Consider the following 25,092-nt stretch of genomic DNA (forward strand, 5'->3'; position numbering starts at 1 on the left):
AATATAGTGACAGGAAAGAACAAGGCACGTCCTAAGGAATAGAAGCAGATCTGTAAAAGGGCTGCTGCAATGGTGATTTCACAGTGAAGGATTTTGTTGAATAGAAGAAATGACAATATTTCTGAGTGTTTGCAGCAGCAAGAACCGGGTAACAGCTAAAGAAAAGCTTAAAAATTGTCATGTTTGTGACAGAAATGTTCTTCCAATTTAGAAGAAAATGCTGTAACATTTATTTGAGATTATTTCCCCAGAAACTATGATGTATTCTGATCAATACTATACAGAGTATTAACAGCCTGAGTAGTAGCATAAATATGATATCAGCCCATTGCTATCATAAATGACCAGCTAAACTCAGTATACCATACATAAGCTGCTCTTAAAATCACTGTCAGCTTTAGCTCAGCAGTTGTTCTTAATATTCAGGTCAGCTTCACATTTTCAAAACAGCATTTAGATTCAAGTGTCAATGCAACATTGATTCACATACATATAGAACAGATAGCAAGAAAATAAATGCTCACTGAAGTGCAAAAGCAGCTCAAGCAAAGTTAACAGTCCAAAAACACTGACACAGAGAAAACGGAACAGAACTCAGAGAGTAACTGTTCACAGGTCTGACTTGCAACATGCACCGATTACTGTGTCAGCTGAGGGAGAGTGAAAGTGGAGCATTCAGCCAAAATAAACTAAGAGCACTTGACCATGCCAAACTCTACCAACAACTTCTTTTACTCTCTGGGCTCATGATCTTTATACTTTCATCTTAAGCATGGTAGAGACAAAAGACTGTAGAAGACACCAGCAACAAGATTTCATTTTATAGTTCTTCAAATTTGATGAGTCAGAAGGCTCAGTGTATACCTTCCACCAAGGAAGAGGAGAGGTGGAGAGGTAGTAGCCACAGCTTGGGGTAGTTGCACAAGTACATTTTGCAGCTGAATTCTGATTTGAGTGCCTGACATTTTAGTCACCATGCTGGACTTGGTTTGCACAAGAATAGGACAGTCAATGGAAAATGATTTAAATATTTTAGGAACTCTAAACCCAAGCTGACCCAAGTGTTGTGTTCAATATCAAAATAAAATTTTGGAACCTCTGTCCTGATGGATAACTTTTCCCTGATTGTACAGCACAGGGCTCCTTGGAGGCACAGTTAATAGCTGTGAGATATTTTAATAGTATGCTGATTAATGGCTGAAATGGCAGTAATCAAAACAAATTAACTGAAATAAATTCTGCCACCAACAAAGCCAATTACATGCAAATTACTTCACAATACATCTAACTAAAAAGATAACATACAGTTATGAGACATACTCTGACTTCTTTGGAGGCAATTTGTGGGTAAAAACAGAATGCTGTAGCTTTTCTTACAAAAGAAAGATTTTTAGATTATCCTGAAGAATTATTTTTGCATTGATTTAAGAATAAAATAATTTTGGATTAGGCTGTCTCCAAAATGAAAACAATGGAAACTGAGCCAGCATTCTCCTGGACAGCTATAAATCAGGCTTCTGTTCTACAAAGGTTTAAATTGCCAAAGATAGCATTTAGCAGCTTTTTCACACAGCCAAGTTGTTCAACACAGACTCAGCTGAGCTGCATAAGTATTTGGCAAAGGTTAACAGGTGTCCTCTTAGAATTGCTTGAGGATGGACACTTCATTAAAATGTTACTCTTCTTGCCCAGTGTAACACTAATTCTAATTAATCAGAGGCAGAACTCTATTTTCTATAGCTGTAGAAGCCATTTATTTTATTTTTGAAGTTAATCTAACTCTGTGCTGAAGCAGCTGTGGAAAAATCCTTTTCCCTCTAGGAGTAGAAAGTTTATTTATAAAACATAAGGGAATATAGTTCTAATATAGCATACACAAAAGCAGCACTTTCACTTTTATTTATTCAGCAGGATACGAATACTATGGAGCATCAGTAGTTGCTGTTCAAAGAGAACTTTATGAAAGCACCTAACAATGCAGAGAATGCTTTAATTATGATCACCTTTCTTGTCTCAGTTTGGAGGGTAACGCATCACTGCTGTAGTGGAAGGGATCACATCTGGCGTTATTTCTGTGAGTTGGGCTCTGACAGGGAAAAATCACTGAAGTGCAGAGAGTTAGTGCAAAAACCATGCAGTACCAGTTAAATCTTACATACAACCTAATTTCACCCTCAGTGACTACATTGCCTCAAAGAAGTATAGCAACACGTGCCATTCACCTGATCTCTCATTAAATATACTTTCAAAGACCAAGTGTATGCTATGCCTGATTGTGTGTGCCTTTTACTTTTCTGACCCAAAAGAAACCTAGACAATATTTCTCAGAATGCAAGACACCTGGGTACTCCTCTTCATGTCGTGCTGATGTCTTTTTTCAAGTTTTGCCTTAGCAGATATTTAATGTTACTTTCTCACAGTAAGAAAGAAAAAACAAAACAAGACAAAGAATCACTTTCTTTCACTGAAGGCCTTAAATGACTTACTGTATTGCTTAAAGCAAATTATCCATTGATATTGTAAAGCTATACCAGATTATCTGTGTTAAAATCTACTTAATGGGTTAAAGATATTATAATGCAAAAATGCTGAAAAGATTCCTTTCCCCACCTCTTTTAAGGAAAGACTGATGAATAGTGAAATTGATTATAAAACCAGTCCTATACCAGCCTAGTTACTCCCGAGAGACTGCAAAAAAGTTAATGGCCATGCAAGAATTTAACCACCTGCTTCTTAATTAGAAAGTATGGCTATTTCCAGGTATTATAACTGTTGTACTACGTGGATGACATTATTGTCTTCCAGCTTTCAGCAACACAAATGTCTGAATGTGGCTGTCATCAATTATACCATGATGATGAATATTTATCTCTGGCTTGTGTACAACACTTCTTGCTAGTAACAGCTCTAGACTGCCTGAATTCTGCCTGAATTTCACGTAAATTCACCAACCAAAACAAAGCTATGCTTAAGCTTTGAATCACTGAGAGTGCTGTCTCAATTTATGTAAATTATGTAAATATTGCAACTGTACCTGGAAGCTCTCCATATAATTTCAAACTTTTAAACCTTATGAAATGTACCATACCAATCTGTCACAATTTTCTTTAAAGTAATTAAATACATTGCTGAAGTTTTGCTTTTTGCTGTCTTGGCAAATCCTTTAAATTATACTCCATTCCAATCAAGCATTTCAAATGACATCATAGAAACTTCCTGCATGCATAAATCAATGCTGAAGCAAAAACCCTTTCAATACTGTTTGAAGAACATATTCACTCCAACAAGTACTGATGTGGTTTTGAGAGCTCATATATTCTGCTTAAAGCTAAGGGTATAGAGATGATGCTTTAGTCGTAAGTCATCAATCTACTTTTGCAAGTGCTAATTCTACTGTCATCATTTTCTACAACAACATGCAGCAAACTCTCGCTCTTAAACTCTCTATGACAGAAGTACAGTATATTTGGTTACCAAGAACAGTAATATTTTGATTATTCTGAAATCTGAAGGAGGAAATAAAAATTCCAATATATATTAAGTACTAAGGCTGAACTGGGGATAAGGTGCAGACGAGGCTTGCTCAGATAACTCAAAATACCTAGTATCTTCTGGCTGTAGAATTATGGAGTCTGAGAACCAAGGAAATTCATCTATTTCTTCTTATAAAGAATGCAACAAAGAGATTGTACACCCAAAAACATTAGATGTCTCCAAGAATACGATGATCTTTGTAAAAAACAAATTTACGAAATGTAAAGGAAATGACTTCTCTCTTTCTCCAACAAGAAACATGAGATAACCGAGATCACTGAGATTTTTAGGACTTCATCTGGTCCTCCTCTAGGAGAGCTCTGAATGGACTTACGTGAATATTTATGTTTCTTGACTTCTTTGGAGGTGACAGATGACTTGCACTTCTCAGGACAAGGTCCTAAAAACTGGGAGAGTTGGAATCTTCCAGATCTGGAAGAACTATTGTATAGAGATACTGCTCTGATTCAAGACAAATTCAAGTGCTATGTTCACTTTCTGGTGGTGTTCTGCCACAAAGTCAAATTTATCATCATGATGTATTTAGATGTAGGTAGTCAAGAGCTGGCTATAGATAATACATACACTCCAGCTGCTTGCAGGTGGAACCAATCAGATGAAATGCATGGACATTCTGGATTTGTAAGTCATAAAGTTTTCTTTGTTGTTGTTTTTTTTTTATTTCCATCTCAGCTGGTACAAAATCTACTGAGGTGATGCATTTTTAACAGCATTAGCTGCAAACTCAAACCTCAGCTAAACAACATATATATTGCTGGAACAATAACCCAGTGATCTCCAGAATCGTTAATAATGCAGGAAGGAAAACAGAAAGGTCAGCTGCATTCAAATTATTTACTGAAATAAGTAGACAACAGTCTGCATTATTAATTACAAAAGCTATATACTTTTAAAAATGTGTTTATGAAGCTATTTGTCGCACTTATATTTTCTTAACAGGAAAAAAATGATTTTGCAACTAAGGAAGTTTCCGTTTACTAGTTTAGATTTTATTGTTCAAAACAGAATTGATTCATTCTGAATTTCTACTCTATTTACTCAGAATCTCATTGTTAATATATATAAGCTAATTTTTAAGATATGACACATTATTTTGAAAGAAGAAAGAAAAAGGGCTGTATACTGACATCATAAGAAAATTAACAAACAGTTTTATAGCAATATTTTTGCAGTGTTGAAGCTTTCTCGTTGTAGAATTAAAATTGTCGTTTCAAGCCCACCTGATTTTGATTCTCTCTAGCTAACTCCCTTGAAAGTTTCAAAAGGATTATTTTCCTTTGCTATATTCCTTTGTTACAGAAACTTTCGTCAAAATGTTCTTTTCCATGCATGACTGCTTTGGCATTTCCAAAAATCAAAATGTTGACTTTTGATTATTTAAAAGACAATATTAATACCTATGCAAGGAAGGAAACAAGCACATTTTCAGGATATCTGAATTATATTAGATGTTCAGCCCGGGTTTCACTTATTTGGAAGTGATGGAACAATCTATAGAATCAACCTACCATAAAACGAAAGGTTTCTATGTGCTTCCTGCTCAGCTGTACTGGAAGTTATATAAACATGACAGATTTTCTATTAAAATTCCTTGAACTGAGAAATAAATTACTTGCATCCACCACAAGGAAAAAAAATGACGATAACACCTCACCCCATCCTAACTCCTAAAATAAAGTAAGATTGAGACTTCTGTTTGAACTGGTAGTATGATTGCTGGGGGGTGCAAGTAATTGTTCATGCATGTGAGTCAGACACAAAGGTAAAAGAATCTAATTTAGGAAGTCAAGATCTACTTAGCTGTGATTATTTTAAGGTATTTTAATCATCCATTCCATATAATGGAATAAAATATCTGTTAATTTAAAATCTATATAGTAGTGGCCATTGCTATCATATAGCCACAGCCTGGTGAGTTTGAGTCCAGACTTCATATCAAGAAAATAAGGAATTACTAAAGTACTTCTGGAAAAATATTATACATAATGTAAACCTGACATGTAAGTATCACATCTTCGGTTTTAATGAATCTGCTCTCTTCTTGGAAATTTTAAAATGAACTGTTTGGTCTTCGCAGGCTGACATTTTACATTCTATAACTACACTTACATATGCCTGTTCCAAGTAAGGCAGTTGGGAATTTTACTGAAGCAACAGTTTGGAGAAAATGAGCTAGCTGTCTTCTGAGACATTATTTGGACTGTGTAACCTACTAATCTGGTCTGAGGGAAGAGAAGTTTACTCTTAGCCGATGGGATTAATTTAGAAAATTAAACAATTACAGAAAAAAAAATATTTACAATTAAAGGGAACATATATCACACCAGAATTATGAGATACAATGAATATACTCTTTTTGCCATCATTTTTTCAAATATAAATTAAAATTAAAAAATTGTCAGCTGGCCTGCATCAGCGTTTTGCCATGATAGCTGTGTTGTGTGGTATCACTCTATTGGCCAGCAGTTTCCTGGAGCTGAAACAGTTATACTTTTTGGTCCAAAGTATGTTATTCCATTTAAGAAAATCATTTAAAGAGAAGAGGCAAAGGAATACTGCATCTCCACAGAGAAAGTCTACTAATATACTCTAAAAGTACAAGCATACTGGAAAACTCCTTTCAAGTATAAACAAGCCTGTCATTAAATCTACCTCCTACCTTAAATAAATCGCACCACAGTGAAATCTTGTTACTCTCCTTTACAAAATTCTCTTGCTCTGCTTCAAGGCTTAGTTGATTTAATACTAAACTGAAATTTTCTGAGATTATTCTTAACCAAGTTTTTTTAACTCCTAAACTATAGCAATGAGATATTCTGTATGACAACAAAACTTTTGAGTGTTCTCTCTGTGGCCTTTTTCCTGATCCAGACATTGTAGAGTTCTACCCACGTATTTTTAGAGACTCTCTTGAGGAGTCAGTCATGTCATATTTCTCTAAAACACTTGATCTGACTTCTTTCTGAATATAATCTTTTTTAACCTGCACTGAGTTGCAATATGCCCCCAAATAACAGACATCTTCAGGGTGTCTTCATATTCTCATTTTAAATACGTTTGTTTACTTCTTTAGGTGAAATATGAAGATGCATTTCCTGGGTCACTACTTCTTTTCATGCAAATTATTGAAAAATCACTTGAAAAAACCTTTCTTTTCTGTCTTGATACAACTGAGATCAAGGCCAAGACTCTCACTGACATTTTTAATAGAATATACCAATAGGTTGTTCACATTTCATTTATGATATTTAAATGCTGGATATTTGATCTACATTTACTGATGTGGGATGCAGTACTCTTAATAATAGTGATACAAAAGTATAGTATAAAATCAATACTGAAACATTTCATAAGCAACAGTTTAACAAGGATATTGTTACCAATGCAGATGAACTACAAGCAACTGGATGCAGTAACCTCTGCAACAGGATCAAATAACTAAGAGCATTTGCTCTGTTTACTCACTAGAACTATGTCTAGATATAAAATATGCCAAAATAGAAGGCACATTTTCTGCAGACTTTGATTATTAGCATAACATAAAGGATTTAAGGTTATTAGTTTACAAACTAATATGTGAGGTTATTAGTTTACAAACTATGATTTTATAAACTTGTGTATAAGCAACAATTCATAAGGTTTCAGTGGCTTTTGTTTAGTTCTCCACAATAATCCTTTACAAGTACTATAAAATTGCTATCATAGCTGATGATTATAACTGAGCCTATCGTATAAGATTCTGCTACTTTCTATTTAGAGCAGATTTTTCCATTCTTCAGTAACATTTCCTGATACATATCCACCCAATTCTCCCACAGTATAGCAACGATCCTTAATAAATTCCACCACCCTCAAATTAAAAAGGACTATTTCTGACTACTTCCTGTAGCAGGCATTTCCTATGTGATTTATTTTTAACCTTTTTAATTTTATCCTTGTTACATGACATGTAGAAAATGTCCTTTCTGTCTCACATCCTAACCATTTTGCCAGCAGTTGCCTCCTCATTATTATGTCCACACACCACTAGCATGATCATGTCACACTTAATTACAATGTTATGGTTGCTCTTGCTCACAGGGATCTCTGAAACATACCCTCTGGTTGCTCTAAGCATAATACAAGGTCACTGATGCTTGCACCTTTCCTCATGATTATCTGCCAGGAAAACGTCATTCTTTGTGCTGTCAACTGTCTTTACAGCAGCTAAGCAGCCTACAATAAACTTTGACTTCTACTAAGCAGTAAACGTGCAGAGAGTAGGCTGTGCAACAAATAGCGTTTTCAAGCAAGCTTTCTAGGAATAAAACCATGATAAAAACAATGCAGCACATTGCATATTTTAATTAGAATTGTGTTTTAATCTCTTTATTCCAAACAACAGGCATTTGATCCTGCAAACATCGACCCGCACAGCATTTGAGGCTGCCAAATCTCTTTGGCAAACAGTGAATCATAGCATAACGTTATTCGGCTTAGTAACTGCTCACTAACAGAGAGCAAAATATTCAGAACAACTTTGTCTGTAGTGTATGTACCTTGAGACATTTATGAGTAAAACATACTAATAAATAGAATTGTCTTAGTATATGAACAGCAAGAAATATACTTGGAGACATTTGATGCATAAGATAGCTCTCTGAATAAGGAATGCATGTTAAAGGAGAACCACAAAGAGAAAACATAATACATTGTATCCACTTCTGCCTTGAGTTGCTTAGGGGCACACACCAGAGTTTATAAGCAGAAGAGATGCTTAAGTATAGTTGTCTGAAACAAAACAAGAAATAGACGCTTGTTTTCTGGTAAACCTATACATGTCCGATTGCAAACTGACTAAGCATCATTAACACTGATTTTTTTTTTTAACACATTAACCAAATCTCTTATTCAGAGCTATGAATTATTACTGCTATGTTACAGCTCTTTTTACCGCTGGGAATTTAGCCTGGGACAGTCAGCAGAGTTTTTATCTGATTTCTGTTGGACAAAAGTACTGGTTTCTTCTGCAATCTTACAAAGATCCATGCCCCAAGAACAGAGAGGAGACAAAGTTCAGTGGGATCTTTACAGCTGTTATCACATTTGCACAGGAACGTTAGGGCATAACACATGCACTAAGCACTCGTTCAGTGAAGTCAAAGACAAAAAAAAAAAAAAAAAAAAGCATTCAGCATTTGAACAAGATGTGCCAGACTTTCTCAAAGACTCTATGTTGGACTTGGTTACTGAGACACTTACTCCGTTGTGGCAGCTCTCCTTTTCCTGCTCTACTAAGCAGTAACCTATATCTTTCAGGTGCATATGGAGAAGAGTCTAGGGACAGTCATGAAGGGGAAAAATTATCACAGGAGAACTGCTGAGCAGAGCTCAGAGTAAACCAAAGCTGAATCGAAGTCCCATAAACAGCATATCTCAAAGAAATCTTGCTGCTTCTTTGGATATATGCTCACATACCGAAATAGAACTTTTAGCTTTTGCTTGCACTTGGACCCTTCATGAGCTAAGTGAGAACATAATGCTCAGAAACAGTAATGAGGCCACATAGAGCCTTTTCCCTCACCTCCATTTGCTAAAAGGATGAGCTCATTAAGGATTTTAAGTGTGAACTGGATTTTCTCCAAGCTATACATGTTTGGTCTGCTGAAAGAGAAGGGATAATTTTCAATTGCTCTAAACAACATTTTCACTACCGTCTGTCCCATTTCATTCCATTCCATTCCCACCTTGAGTTGCTAGGATTTTGGAAGGAATCTCTTTTAGCAAGCTACCCCAATGAAATTATAGTGGAAAATCTAAGAACTAGAATTAGCTAATAAACGACACACCCCATCTCATCAATGTCATACATATCTTAGCTTTGACATCTAGTTTTTATTGTTTTCTTTTCTGTTGTCACTTTTTCTGAAATCTCTTCTATTTTTCTTTTTAGCTTTCTATTTGATTTTTCCCTGAATACGTACCACTCTCTCCACTATCACAAGTCCTCCTTGAACCTAATGCTCTACAACTTTCAGAGTTTTTACTTATTGATTTTATGTATCATCATGAATATATTTTATCCTATGGTTATTTGTGATTCAGCCTGTAAAACCCTTAGTGCTCATCCATTTACAGCAAACACTTTACAAGTAGTGTATTTCAAATATCCTACTTCAACATACTTCCTGGTCAGAGAGTTAAAATCCATCTGTTTAAATTCACAGGCTGAGCATTTCAAAAATCAATGCAGGATACTAGCTGTCTTCATGCCAAACATTTACAAGAGATACCTTTATTACTGTGACTTTTCTGATTATTGTGACTACTCCTGCTTCATACGAATACCCATGTGGAATGAAAAAAAAAAAATCACTAATGACTGAACAATATTTGCTAGAGCTTGATTTTTTACAAATTCTGAATGATCATTATAGTTTACGGTTTATTCTCTCTCAAATCACTGGGTCTATTGTTTACAATGAGGATTTAGCAGAGTGGGTCAGGAATATCTGAGAAAGCAGAAGGATTTGTGCGGACAGATAAATATAAACGAGAAGGAAATGTTTTAATCCAAGTTGTCATTTCAATTTCTTGTTCAAAACCTGAATCAAAATATTCCAGTGATCTTCAAATACCATTGCTTCACAGAGGTTTCTGTGCTTCTGACTACAGGCTGCAGATTGAATACGAACACTATTTTATGAACTTTAAATTAACTGCAACTCATATAACACAACTCTGCTACAGAGTAGTTCTAAGGTTATCATCATTGATCTTGCCTGAGATTTTCTTATAAAGTGTTACTTTTTGTTCTCTCTACAGATTTTGAAAATGAAGCTTATTCAGACTGTGAATACATCTCTGTTCATGGTAACGTCAGGTACCAATTATTTGTACAACTTCCTTTTAATCAAAACAGCTTTTATGCCCCTATGGCTTATCATACTAATGTACTCCCAAATTACCAAAACATTAAAAGTGAAATAGTTCAACTTTAGTATAGGAAAGAGATTTTCCAGTTAATAAAATTAGACTAATAAATCAATTTTAGCACAATGAGTATGCTCTGTATCACGCCACCTGTTCCCTCTCCACACCCCATCTCTAGACTGTATCTTATAACAACGCCTGGGGCCACTGGATTTCATTTGATTATTTTGAAACAAAATGGTATCCTATTGAAACTGTATCAGCACAATGCTGAGTCCCATGGAAAAGACAGGTTGTGAACTTATTTAATAAATGAGCTTTATGCTCACTGAGAAATGACACTATCTGGGGGAAACCTGGTCAAGAAAACACGGAGGATATTCCCTTCCAAAATATAGCTTTTTGTATAAGTCATCCTAGAATTTCATCATTTATGTCTTTTACTTTCCTAGTAATAGCAGTAATTATTACTGCATATGCCAATTGTTCTAACATGCGGAATTAATAATTTTAATGCTAACCTAATCTAATAAAAACACAATCATTTTTATTGCTACTTGTATTAAAACAGGAATGGTCAGCAGAATATAGGTTATTAAGTATACTTATTTCATAAGTACATTGGAACTATATATAGGTGCACTATAATGCCCTTTCATAACTTCAAACCATTCACTTCGGCAAACTCATCTAGGAAATTGTCTAAATAATGAAAAACTTGTTTTAACATTTTGGAATTCTTTACAGCATATTATCTTAAAGAGTGCCACTGCAATGCACAGTTGGAGTTTGGAGTTCAGAGTGCTGTTATTTGTACTGACAGCTGTCAGTGCTTCTTTCCACTTATGTGATTCTAATGAGCCAGCCATCAGGATAGATTGGTATTTGTTTCAGAGCTAGGACTTCACATCAGGAGGGAGCAAGGTACTTGTGTGCATGCTTATAACTTGATATTCCTACAAGCATCTAAAAGGGCAAAACCGAGGTCAGAACTGAAATCTTCCCTAGTGGATGACATTACCGTTCTCTTGCACTTTGATAACCAAAGCAAATGGAAATGATACATCTACAGTACAAATCTTCCTCATACCAGCTCTTCTAAATACAGACAGCCTAGATTGCTTTTGTTATATCCCATGCTGAGCATTCAACCCAGAGGCCTCCTTCCCCATGCTTGCCCCCTCACATAGTGAAGGTTTTACCACAGTAGGCAGTCTGTCTTACATAGTGAAGGTTTGAGTAACCGTCTTCCAAAAACAAGAACAATCACACAGCTATGGAAACACAAAATACACTTTTCAATGAGCTATAGTAAATTTCTAACCATAGAACATCCATATGCTTTTTAGAGATTATTTGCTAGGTGTCAGAATAAATTCACAAGGGAACTGCACTTTTAGCTCATTCTTTTCCCAACATTTCTTAAAAAGCTTTTATTGCATTTAACTTATTGGAAAATAATCATGAATATTTCTTAAAGTCTTACTTAGATCTTTTTAAGCTCCTCTTTCTGTAATTCCATTCATTTACGAAGCAAAGAACCTGTGATATCTTCTGTCTCATCTCCACAAAATCGTCACAAACACTAGACAAAGAAACTGTTGTTCTTTTGACATTGTTTCTCAGTAGATGCACTAAATGAGCTATGAATATCAGCATTTAACCAACAGAGAGAGATCTTTATTTAAAATCTATCAGATCTACTTCATCTATAAGGCTAATTGAAAAGGCTATTCAGGTCAGCTGTGATACTAGAAGACAACTGAATCACATTTAATGCTATTTAACAGATGTGAATGGACTAAAAGAAAAATTAAACCAAGGCCATTAAAATTTAATTTGACTTAGTGAAGACATTAACATTTTGGTTTTATGCAGTGGCAAGCATTCCAAAAATATTTGCATATAATTTAGAAAGACAGAATTATCAAATACTTGACCCTAATGTAACAAAAACTTTTGAAAGTAACCTTAAAGGGCAAACAAGAAAAGCCAAAAAGAGAAAAGTTCTTTGAACACTGTGATTATGTCATTCTGCTCTTCCTTTACATATAAACAGTCACTGTACGTATGATTACACCTATGTACACACACATACATCCAGAAATTTTCTGCTCATAACAAGCCTCTGTTATTCTGACTCACTGTTCTTTTATTGTTGTTGCTTTTAAATTTTTGCATCTTACCAGATCTTTCAGCAAGATTTTCCGTAACTGAGAAATTCTGCCTCTGAGAATGGCCGAATTGATCTACTTAGTTACCTTAACAACCTCAACTAGAATTTTTCTTTCATACACTACTTTAAATAACTTCTTATAGGATAGGGTAAAGCAATTTACTTGCCATTTCTTATCAAAATCAGTTAAAGTCCTATGAATTTTAACCTTGTATTAATTGCACACATTGATTGACATCAAGCTGAGTGGTGTAGTTGACACACTAGAGGGAAGGGATACTATCCAGAGGGACCTGGACAGGCTTGAGAGGTGGGCCAATGCCAATCTCATGAAGTTCAACAAGGCCAAGTGCAAGGTTCTGGGTCAGGGCAATCTCAAACACAGATACAGCTTGGTCAGAGAATGGCTTGAGAGCAGCCCTGACGAGAAGGATTTGGGAGTGTTGATGAGAGATTCAGCATGAGCTGGCAACACACGCTTGCAGCCCAGGTGGCCAACTGTATCCTGGGTTGCATCAAGAGAATTGTGACCAGCAGGTCGAGGGAGGTGATTCTGCCCCTCTACTCCACTCTCGTGAGACCCCACCTGGAGTACTGTGTCCAGTTCTGGAGCCCCCAACACAAGAAAGAAAAGCAGTTGTTGGAGCAGGTCCTGAGAAAGGCCACAGAGCTGATCACAGGGATGGAGCACCTCCCATATGATGACAGGCTGAGAGAGCTAGGGCTCTTCAGCCTGGAGAAGAGAAGGCTCTGAGGTGACTTTATAGCGGCCTTTCAGTGCCTGAAGAGGGCCTACAGGAAAGCTGGGGAGGAACTTTTTATAAGTGCAGGATACAACAGGATGAGGGGAAATGGTTTTAAACTGGCAGAAGGTAGATTTAGACTCTTCCTATATTAGGAAGAAATTCTTTACTGCAAGGGTGGTGAGACACTGAAACAGATTGCCCAGTGAGGTTGTGAATGCCCCTTCCCTGGTAGCATTCAAGGCCAGGCTGGATGGGGCTTTGAGCAACCTGGTCAAGAAGGAAGTATCCCTGCCTACAGCAAGGGGGTTGGAAGTAGATGATCTTGAGGGACCCTTCCAACCCAAAGCATTCTATGATTCTATGATTTTAACACTGACTATCAGATTTAGATATCAAATGTACAAAACATTAATTTTGTGTGAACTCTGAAGAGGTTATCAGTTTTAAGACCATATCTTATTTAACTCTTAGCAGTGTACTTGTGATTGTTGCTTTCTCGCTACAACTTCATCTTGGTAATTTGAAAATACTACTGCCAATATTCCTCATAATTTATATAACAGCAAATACTGTAAATAGCACAAAGCAGTTATATAAGCAGTAATTTTAAAGATCCTAGACAGTGGTAAGTTTCACATAAAGTTTGGCTGGATTTTAAATGGTAACAAATCTGATCATGTATCATTAAGTAACTAAAAACTCAGATTGCCTGGCAAAAAAATACATTTAGCCCTAATTTTGTCTTTCACTTTTACAATTATATTTTTAAAAATTTTAAATGTCAATACAGAATGTTTTATTGTAATAATCCTAAAATAATATAATCTGGGTCTTCATATATTGTTGTGTGTGCATTGCTTGTACTGCTCTGGCTGACTTGCTAGTTCTCATCATCAGTGGTGATGAGACAGAAAACATTAATGTTGTTATGGTTTTTGCAAATCCCTTCCAGGAGATGTAAGATGATGGCAACTGAAAGGCTAGCCCAGGGAGTCTCTGAGAATGGCATAAAACCTCTAGTTTCACAGAGGCATTGCCATCTCTACCCTGAACCCAACCCTTGAAAAAGCTTTAGAGAGAAGAGTTATAACTAAACAGCATCCTTCTTATGAGCTGATAAACCTATGAAAATTGCGATGGTTTGAATAGAGTAGGGCATGTGAAAAGCTTGGATCAACAAAAGAGTTCCTTGAGACAGGTTTTGAGAGAAATAACTGTGTTGAGTAATCAACTGTCTCATGGATTCATACAAAGTTCTCTTTGTCCATGGCTCCTAGATAACTTATTCATTGGTTTCTACTTCATGGTTCATCATTGCTAATAACAAATGAAATGAGTGGGAAAAATAATCAAAGTTCTAACGATAAAATGAAGTGGCTCAATTATTCCGTAGATTGGCCCCTAAATTAGCTTGGTTAGCCATTAATTTGGAAAACATTCTCAACTTCTGCCTCAGAATATTTTTATTCAGGACATCCCAGTACCTCAAGGACAAACACTTCTAAACTCATGGAGTTTGGTAAGGTAAAACTGCTTTACTAAGCTTTATGACAGTCCAGATCAGATTACAGTATCTCTGGGTTAAAAGCCTCAACCAGAGTGGACTAGATTTTACCACAGACCCACAAATAAGTGCACCCATGAGTAATATCTAATCACTTCTGTTTGTTGCTGGAAAAACTGCTAGATTCTTCCAGGATCTGCTAAATTAGAGAGTGTGCCAACTACCATATAAGCTCAAACGTTCAGTGAGCAACTTGCCTTACAGCTCCTTTATAACAGATTTCTCTCTGACAAAATGGAATAACAGCAGATAAAAATGTTACTTCTTATAACAGCAGCAGAAGAAAGTAAACAGAACTTACAGTATTTGGACAGCCGTTATTACAGTTTGAGCTTTGGTGTAAAAAGCATGGAAATACATCTAAGTATTGAGTAAATTCAGGTGCTAAGTGTATGCATGTAAAGAGATACTGTAATACCAGGCAGTGACTGCAATAAGGAAATTCTGCTATTGGGTTAGTCTAAAACCTTAATGAAGAAATTTGCAAAATTAATTAATTAAAGTAACTTGAAGTCTGGTACTATTTTAATCCTAAATTTGAGCAGAAAGAAAAAAATGTGTCATAAGCTTTTAAATATATTTATTTCTCAGAATCTTGTAACACTTTGGAGTCACATCAAGGGCTTTGGCTTCTTCCGCTGCTGCCTGCTGTAGCAACTGAACATTTTTATTAGAACGATCCCAATATGACAAGGTCAAATGAAACATTTTATCAAGACTTATCAAGGAATTTATGCAGAGGCCACATGCTGATCTCAGTTAGATAAACCACAAACTCTTGAGCGTACTACCAAGAGCTTAGGCAACATAATAGACTTCAAATATTCCATCTGACATTTTCTGATATGTGAGCATGTGTCAGTACAGTTGTGATTCCAGATTCCATATAGAAGTCCTAATTCTGAAATGAAGGTTTCACAGTAACATCAGTTACTCATCAGTGTGAGTACCTGTATCTCTTTCAAAGCTATTTCACTTTATTTCCAAGATGAAAATTGCTTTATAGTATTCCTTCTTTCCTTGACACACAAGAAAGATCAGAGTCCAGTGCTGCATAATTCCTCTATGTTTTCCTTTGCCTTGTAGAAAATTCTATCACACACAGGAAAGAAACTTTTGCATTGTAATAAACAAAAAAGAGGTGCTGTCCGATGAACACACTGTGCTTTTTCTTTGGTCTCTTCATTGCTTTTCCATGGGAAATCTTTATCTACAAAGCCTCAAAATCTCTTAGAAAATACAAAAATCAAGGTTGGAGATAGTGAGCTACAGTTAGGCTCACATTACTAGACAATTCAATAATAAGAGAGCCACAGATAAAGCATCCCAAAGACTGGTGCAGGCTGGAGAAATTAACATCCTACCCAGACAAATACTACATGACGAGTACTAGTTATTGCACTTGAAGCATTGCCCAGCACATTGGACACCTTTAAAATAACAAAAATATCAACCACTCATCTACACCAGAAGCAGTGATTTTCACACAATGACACAATCATGAAATATCATGAAGAACTAAAGTAACTTAGAATATGCCTGGCTAGCTGGGGGCACCTTTTCCATGCTGGCTGAGGTTAATGGGGACATCTGCTGGCTAAACTGGTAAGTCTTTCTAATGGCTCAGTAAAAGCAGGAAACCTGTAAATCAGTTCTTTCTGCCTTCCAGTTGCAAACCGTTTTCTTTTCTGTGTATTTATGGAGCTTTTGTAGAGATGTAGTGTTATTTACCTCAAATGCAAAGGAAATTAGACTTCCTTCTACAGTAGGTACTGCCCAGTGGATTCCAAAAAGCTCTTCCAATACCATGGGTATTCTTAACAATTCTCGGATGTGAGAATTATGGTTATGGAATGAAGAATAGCAATGTTCAGGTGTCATCCAATAAGAATGACATAATAGCTGAACTACTTAGTACAAAGAATGCTTTCCTGCATACTTAGCTGACAGGTTGCTAAAAATTCAGATCAAAAAATAAATCTTAGATCTTAGGTTCGGAATATGACTTTAGAGAAGGCTGAGAGATTCTAAGATGGTGGCTTAACTTCTGCTGTTTTTCACAGGTTCCATCCTCATTTTATATATCTTCTAGCGGTACTGACTATGGAGCCTGTAGCCCATGTTCAGGCTCATGCTGCTGGTAAAAGTTGAATAAACAACATACATATCAACTAGTATTTTGTTTTGTTTTCCAAATTGAATGTCTTATAAAATAGATACAACCATCCCGCTGCTGCAGACCTAACCAAAAGTATCTGAGAGTGCTACACAAAATACAAGAAAACTGGAACCAACATGCCTTTACTTACTGAAAAATCCTTAAGTGCCTTCATAGCACAAAAAGACATTTTAAACAACAAAAGTAAACTCTCAACCAAAAAAAAAAAAGATAAAATACCACACCAAGTCTTCATCTTAACTCTCACTTAAAAGTTATAGCATACACTAGACTAAATTACATTCCTATTGACACAAAATGGTATTCCTGATCTCTCAACATTTGTCTTATTAACTTTCGAAGAAAATAGTCTTAAATCTTAGCAATTCACAGCAAGAAAGGCTGAGCACTGAAAAACATGCTACAGTAATTCCTGACTCAACTCACTAAGATGCGACCACAAAGGACTAAGGAAGAGGAAATAAACTGTACACAACATGTCAGAGAAACTGTTCTTGAAATGTTCTCAGATTACATCACAGATTGCATCATCATTTTCAGTTTTCATGGCTTACTGGAACAACTTGTGAGTCTGATCTTTTGGTTAAACCACATAAATCCTAACAAGATCTCTACTAAATCTCCATGACTGCGGATCAGCAATGGAAGTTGTGATCCTGATAATTCATCCAGTTTACAATCATAGTAAGTAAGGTTTCTGAAACTCACTACTTTCAACTTTCCAGTCAAGTCCATATAACGCAATCAACTACTTCTTCAACAGTTATGAAGAAATATACCAATAGAAGAAAAATCCAGGTCCCGGGGAACAAATATATTATTCAGAGCAATGCATGAACTATTTTTCTGTTATGTTAGCAGCACACAAGGTGAGGTATGAGGGAATCATAGAATGGCTTAGGTTGGAAGGGACCATAAAAAGATCATCTAGTTCCAACACCCCTGCCATGGGCAGGGTTGCCACTCACTAAATCAGGTTGCCCGGAGCCCCATCCAGCCCGGCCTTGAACACCTCCAGGGATGGAGTATCCACAGCTTGTCTGGGCAGCCTGTTCCAGTGCCTCACCACCCTCAGAGTGAAAAAATTTCTCCTAATATCTAATCTAAATCTCCCCTCTTCTAGCTTAAAACTATTCCCCCTTGTCCTATCACTGTCAGACCATACAAAAAGCCTGTCTCCCTCCTGTTTATAAGCTCCCGTCAAGTACTGAACAAGCAAAGCTCCCTCAACTTTTCTTCACTGCTTTCTATGGGCTGGTAAAATATCATTTAGAACGGACATTTTGAAACATTTTGAGCATATTATTTCTGTATTTTAAATGCATGTAATTAACACACACACTTACTGAAGGCGTTGTTAGATACTTTAAGTAATTTCTTTTCTGGGTTGACACACTCACTTATAAGGCTTGTTTTGAGCAAAAAAGAGAAGGTTTAGTTCCCTGAAATAATAAGCAACACAACAGGCTTAAATTTGAATGTGATATTCAATCTTGCAAACAACTGTTCTGCCATTAAAGCTAATAAATACATCATACCAAAAGAAATAGAGAGTTTTCAGTGTGGAACAAGTTCTGTCCCTGCAGCTCTCTGACCAACCCAGGCATGTGTTAATCTGCTCTATTCAAATTAGTAAAAGTACAAGGTCCCTGACTGACATCAGCGTGAACAGATTGCCATCATATGCCTCTTAAACAGAGAGCTACAGAAAGATCATTCTTGAGGTTCTTTAATATAAGACTCCATCTTGTTCTTGTACCTCTGGTCAGAGTTTGTATTTGTGCCTAATGGTTCTTGCTGACAACATTGTTTTGTAGAAAATAAGTAGCTGGTGTCTGCAAATATAATTTCAAGAAATATGGGACATTAAAAAAAATTATAAATATAATTATGTGGCACAAAGGCAATGAAATATACTCATCATAAACACTATGTCTCTTCTCAGCAATTACAAATTGTATAGAACTTATATACAAATATAAGGTCTTAATTATGCACAGGAGTGAGTCTTCTAGGCCCACAGTATTAATTCACCAAAGTAACACACTCATTACTAATGTTCTTCTGCCTTTCCTTTCATATAGGTTTTGGTTGTGTTAGAGAGAATTAGAATTGTTGGGCTAGAGAGAATTAGAATTGCACATTTTGAGTCCTAAAAGAACATTTTGGCTATTTCCGAAAGATATTTTTATCCACAAAAAATAGCCAAAGAAACACACTCAGAAAAAACCCACCAAATTAAGCAGCAGACTTAATATACTGACTAGGGTATTTTGTTTCATGAGCATGTCATGCTCTATAAGTAGTGACATAACAAGGGATTGAGTACAGAGCAAGAAGCCTGATAATACTAAAGACAGTTCCTAGTCTTACCACTTTGCTGTGTAGCTTTTTGAAAACCTCTCATGGAAGTGGTGGAACAATGAGTCATTTATGTTCTGAGCAACAACCTCAGGTTTGGTTTTACAGAGCAAGACAAACAGCTTTAGAAAAAATAATCAGAAAGGAAAAAAAGGAAAAAAACTTCCGAGATCTCCCTATCTATTTAAAGATTGCAGTATACTCAGCTTAGTCAGTACATACTGCAGTGTATACTTCTAACACTACCGGCTTTGTTTTACTACATTTCAATCCCATGTGACCAAGTTGCCCCCCCAAAAAACCCTAAAGCTATTGTGCCTTCGTTTAAAGAATGGCTTTACAAGCGACTCAGCACTGCGAATTCAGATACACTGGAAAAGAAAAAAAAACACACTGAAGCACAGTAAGTGATCTCAACATTTTTCCAGCAAGCTGTTCTTGTAAGGATTTTGTTCTGACAAACCAAGCAATAATAATAAAACATAAGAACCCAGGAATATTAAAGGATTGCTTTCCTATTAAAAATAAAAAATATAAAACAGAATTCTGATACTTTTCCACTGAGTTTCTTTGATTTACAAGACAAAGATATTATTTTCTGTATATCTGAATGAAACAGTTAAGTGAGCTCATTTGTTTTCACTCACCTTCTGAAACCACCAGTTATGGTAACTAAAGCATCTGGTAGAAACATACACACAGTATTCTTGACAATCAAGCTTACTGCATCCGCTTCTGCCTTAGATACACAGCTAACAAGGTCCTCATAGTAGAGAAACCCTGGAAATCAAAGGTTAAAAAGTGCTGATCACTCTGTGAAATCATCAAAATCTACATAGTGTTATGTAGGCCCAGTGTGAAATACATAGTCACCTCTCACCAGGAATTCAAGCCACTTAATTTCTACTAAGGACAAGGAAATCCTAGCTAATGACAAGAATAAAGAAATGTGTGACTTCAAATCTGAAACTACAGGTTTGTTTTAGATCTTATTATGTAAAGAAGTATATTTTGGTCTGTTTCTGTCTCCACACCATTTCTACAGTCAGCCTCCTGCATTGGATGTGAAGGAATCACATGCAGAAGAGAATTTCTTCCTTGGTTCATCTTTGTTGTTGTAATTTTTATAAATTACATTGTTCTTATGAACAGCAGTTATAATAACATAGCAGTCAGGGTAGTAGCAGTATGTGTTCCCACTTGCTGAGATCCTGAATTAGGAACCTGAATTACTCTCACTTCCCTACTAGTTCCCACCAATGGCATTTCTGGATTGTACCACTTTAAAGGGAACTCTTCCTGACATGATTCCCTACCCAAATATGGGCCCCACAGGATTAGTGGGTATGTAAAATATTACAGCTTTCTTTATGCCTGATCACAGTCCTTGTATGAAAAGAGCCCAATTCTGCAGCTTGCTTCAACACTTTGATATAATATATATGTAAAAGAAGAAAGAAAAGAAAGAGCATGCCAATCCAAAGGATTCTAAGCTGCAAAAATCAAGTTACATAATCATAATGTCATGCTGTGTTTCCTTTATGTAATGGATTGTTTTCTTTAAATGAGTTCCTTTACGTAGAAAAATGGCACACAAAAAAATATTTGGAGAAGCCACACTGTTCATCTAACTATGTTAAAACTTTGGTGTTAAGATGTACCAGGATTATGGAGGTAATTTTGCAAGTATTTCATCACAAATCTTGATTTCTCACTAGAGTAGAGCTGCCTTGAACTACACAGGCCTCCTCTTGAAAAGCAGTTCTGGGCTCTTCTAGTGTTGGAGTTTTTTCACAGCCTGTTCAAAAATGATCCATTAATAGCTTTGTATATAAGAACATAATTCATTGGGTACCCATGCAGGTTATTTAAAAAGATCCACATTCATAGCTGTTGAATGACATCATTTTTAGAGGGCCCTATTATACTAAATACTGTTTTAACCTAATAAGTTAATATTCAAAAGATCCTGCATCAAGAAATTGAATTTACAAATGAACTGTGCTACCACCGCCTCCTTCTCTCAAGTTCTCAAAGCACAGAGATACTGACTTTTTAATGGCACTTGCACCTTACCTGCTCTCTGCATTTTTGACAGCTTCAAGGTCTTGTCAGCTTTTACCTCTTCCACAGTTCGTAAACCCATTCTGAACCATTTCTCTGATGTCTTTACTCCCACTCCAAAGACTGAAGTAAATTGCTGAAGTCAGTGAAAGAAAACACATTTCAGGCATGTCTGAAGGAGAAGTAAATTAACGAGTCGCTAACAAGGTGGTTTCACTGTGAGAATAGTGGGCAGATTGTATCCTACAGTGAACATAAAAAAGAGCATATTGCAAATGCACAGATACAGCTTCCTTTCTTTGTATAGTTGTATGCAGTAGACATCTGTTTTTATGTGTAGGTAGTTCTCATTAAAGTGAAATCTACACAGTATCCAGCATCTTTGTGTAATTTAGTTAAATGTACACGTTCAGTGAAGACTTTCTTTGTTTTCCTGGAAAACTGAGACGTGCAAACAGAATCACAAGGTAGCTAGATAACTTCAAGCCAACTTTATATGTTAGGAGGTATCTCAACACTGTTTGCCTAATTTGACTGAAAGTACAATTTTTATCTTATGCACTACAAGCTGTCAGTTGTACTCATGATGGTGGCACCATTGCACTCTCGAGAGACTGAGATTGAGGTACCTGAGGGCAACTTGTCTCAACAGTGCACAGAAACAGGTGGTAAGTACATGAAGGCAACTGATCTATTTTTATATTATATTCTAAACAACTTAGACGTTTGTAGATCATCCCAAATATTGTTTACCAAAATGAGAATCAATTTCAAGTATAAATGGAGAGTTCGTATCTGTTTGCTGGCATATTGTTAACAGTCTTACAATGCTTCAGTCCTATCATGAGTCCAAGTAAAATCAGTCTTGGAGTACAGATTTCATTATTTTGCCCTCTGTAGGAAAAAAGACACACACAGACCGAAATCTGCCACTTTGTGAAGTTTTAGTATGGTCACATTCCATTCATTCCAAAGTCATTTTGTGCACTTAATCCCCAAGAAATGTTGCAAAGAAAAACGTCACTGATGTAAACCACTGATGTATGCAGTAGACGAATACTGCAGATAAACAGAGGAAAAACCTTCATACCTACTGAAAGCATGTTCTTTTTCTTCACTTTGTAAATACAGAAACTCTTAATAGTTTCATTGTACTTCTACAGAATCCAAAGAAGAGCTATGTAAGATGTGAATGCCTTTTTCCACTGAATCTACAACCTCTGAATTCCAACCTTGCTATTTTGTGTTTTTCTAATTATACTAACTTTTGGAAATAATTATGATAAAGAAAAGAGAAGAGTGAAAATCTTGCATAATATTAAATATACGCTTTGTATATAATGGATGAAATTACCTATTCTTTGTCTGAAACATGGTCATTTATGAAAGAATGATTTAAATATTTTGATTGCTATCTTTTAATTTGTCTGCTAGTGCTTCATCTTCAAAAGGGCCTATTACTGGATTTAGAACTATTCCAATAAACTTAATTAATATGGGGAGAGAGAGCTTAAGAAAGTGGGCTTTACGCTGCTGCTTAAATTTTTAGGAAAAAAAAAATTATTTCTTCCATTAATATTCATTGTTGATTTGAAGACAGCACTGAGTGCAGTGTGTAACAGACAGCACATTTCTTCAGTGGCGTACACAAGAATTCCCATTTTCATCTGGTAAAAGTGAACTGTATCAAGTTGTTCACTACGGCACTTCCATAAGGAGGAAAACTGACCATGTCATTCATGTACCCTAAATCTAAAACATAGACTGTATAATTTACTTCAGTGGTTTGATAGCTGCAATACTGTGACCAGCTGTGACCTTTAAAGTCACGACAAGTAATTAGCAATAGTTACCAGAATCTTGTTAAACACTGAAAATTAGGAATTTGCTAATATTATGGGGTTCACCTTCAGTTATCTAGATACACATTAAAAAAAAGCTGTGATGAACTAGCTACAGCCAGTTTAGTCAAAAGGCTGAGGTTGCACTCAGCTATAAAAAGATCCACATTCGTTTGTTGTAATTTGCCACATGAAAAAAAGCATAAAACATATCGGAGATAATATGTCCTCTGATAGGTTTTGTTCTAAACTCTAAGAAATTTTCTTAAACTCTGAAATACAATATACAATTATTGATCCTCAATTTTTACTACCATTAATAAGTAATTCTGGTTCCTGAATCCTGCTACATATGAGGATCTACACCTCTTTTCTGACCATTATTACCGTATCTGAATGTCCTTTCATATCACTGTTATGCTTCAGAGGGAATGAAAGTGCCTTTAAATAGCTGAAGTGAATAATACAGGGGGGAATTAAACAGTCCCATTCCTTTTATTCTCCTTCTGATTTTTTTTTTTCTGAAAACACAGAGGATATTTTTAGATATTAAAACTGCAGATAAAATTGAAAAGATACGTTTCCAGTGGAGAATATTTAAGAAATGGGAAATGCAGTATTTATTTTCTAGATTTCCTGTAACTATACAGAAATGTGACAGGATTCTGAACCAACAAGATGCCTGACAAAGAAATACCTCCAAGTCCTCTTTCTTTTGCTTTACACAAAAGAGAATTAAAATCGATCTGAATCATCTACTTTATCTAGCATTCTCTTAATACCAGAATTAAGTGGCATAGTATTATCACAATAACACAATGGGGGGAGAGGGAATAATGCCAAAACAAACACTGTATTAAACTTAAAAGAAAGAGAATATGTTACATTTGTTTTAAGGAAAAAAGTGATTGTTTAGTTCAAGCTTAAGAGCAGCAGCATATGCAGCATACTGACTACAAAGGGAGCTAATTTCACTGTTATTCCATGCTCTCTTTATTCAAGATCTGTTCTTTATTTACACTTGATATTTCTTTATTATAAAATAGACCGTTGTGTCAATTAGTAAGCTCCTTACTAAACAGAAGGAAATATACTCAATTTTCAACAACAGTAACAAACCTCAAAGATTTACCTTAAACGATTTGTATCGTTCATCATTTAATACGTCTTTAGCTCGAGAACTCTCTCCTTCTTCAATAATCTCCTAACAGATAGAAGCATTATTTTTAAAATCAAGATGTTATGAAACAATCTAATGAAAAGTCTTATCAATCTGTAAAAACAATGAGAGCATATTTAGCAAGCGCATTGTTTTATTCCATCAGGATTAAAATCTGCAATCCTTTCTGAGACAGAAAATTACTGAAGGATGAAGGAGAAACTTGGACCACAGAATGAATTTCACAGTACTTATTTACTCATAAATTCACAGCCAGAAAATAGATATTTATCATAAGCTATCAATGTGTTACTATGAAAATTAAATTTCATAATTTTCTTGAGTTTACTTCTCTTAACAGTAAAAGTATTTTAAAACCAAATCTTTTTTCTTGAATGTACAGCTCCTTCAACCTCTCTGATAAAAAAAATGGAAAAAATAAAACAAACAAAATGAGAAAAACAAGACATTTTTATAACAACAAAAATCATTCTGCTTTCTGTAAGGTTGTAATTGAATTCCCAACCCTAAGGTA

General features: G+C 35.7%; 1 protein-coding gene across 10 annotated transcripts in view; it reads right to left on the reverse strand.

Moving 5' to 3' along the window:
• The window catches only part of DNTT (DNA nucleotidylexotransferase), a 164,871-nt gene that overhangs the window by 41,037 nt on the left and 98,742 nt on the right, over positions 1-25,092 (reverse strand). For all 10 annotated transcript variants that reach the window (XM_021400072.1, XM_021400071.1, XM_021400068.1 and 7 more), the window contains 3 exons: positions 24,531-24,602; positions 21,570-21,693; positions 20,141-20,273 (listed from right to left, as the gene is read on the reverse strand). In XM_021400072.1, coding sequence (XP_021255747.1) covers positions 20,141-20,273; positions 21,570-21,693; positions 24,531-24,602 — 329 coding nt within the window. The remainder of the gene's footprint in view (positions 1-20,140; positions 20,274-21,569; positions 21,694-24,530; positions 24,603-25,092) is intronic.

This window comes from Numida meleagris, chromosome 5, assembly GCF_002078875.1.
Source record: "Numida meleagris isolate 19003 breed g44 Domestic line chromosome 5, NumMel1.0, whole genome shotgun sequence".
Classification (NCBI taxonomy): Eukaryota; Metazoa; Chordata; class Aves; order Galliformes; family Numididae; genus Numida; species Numida meleagris.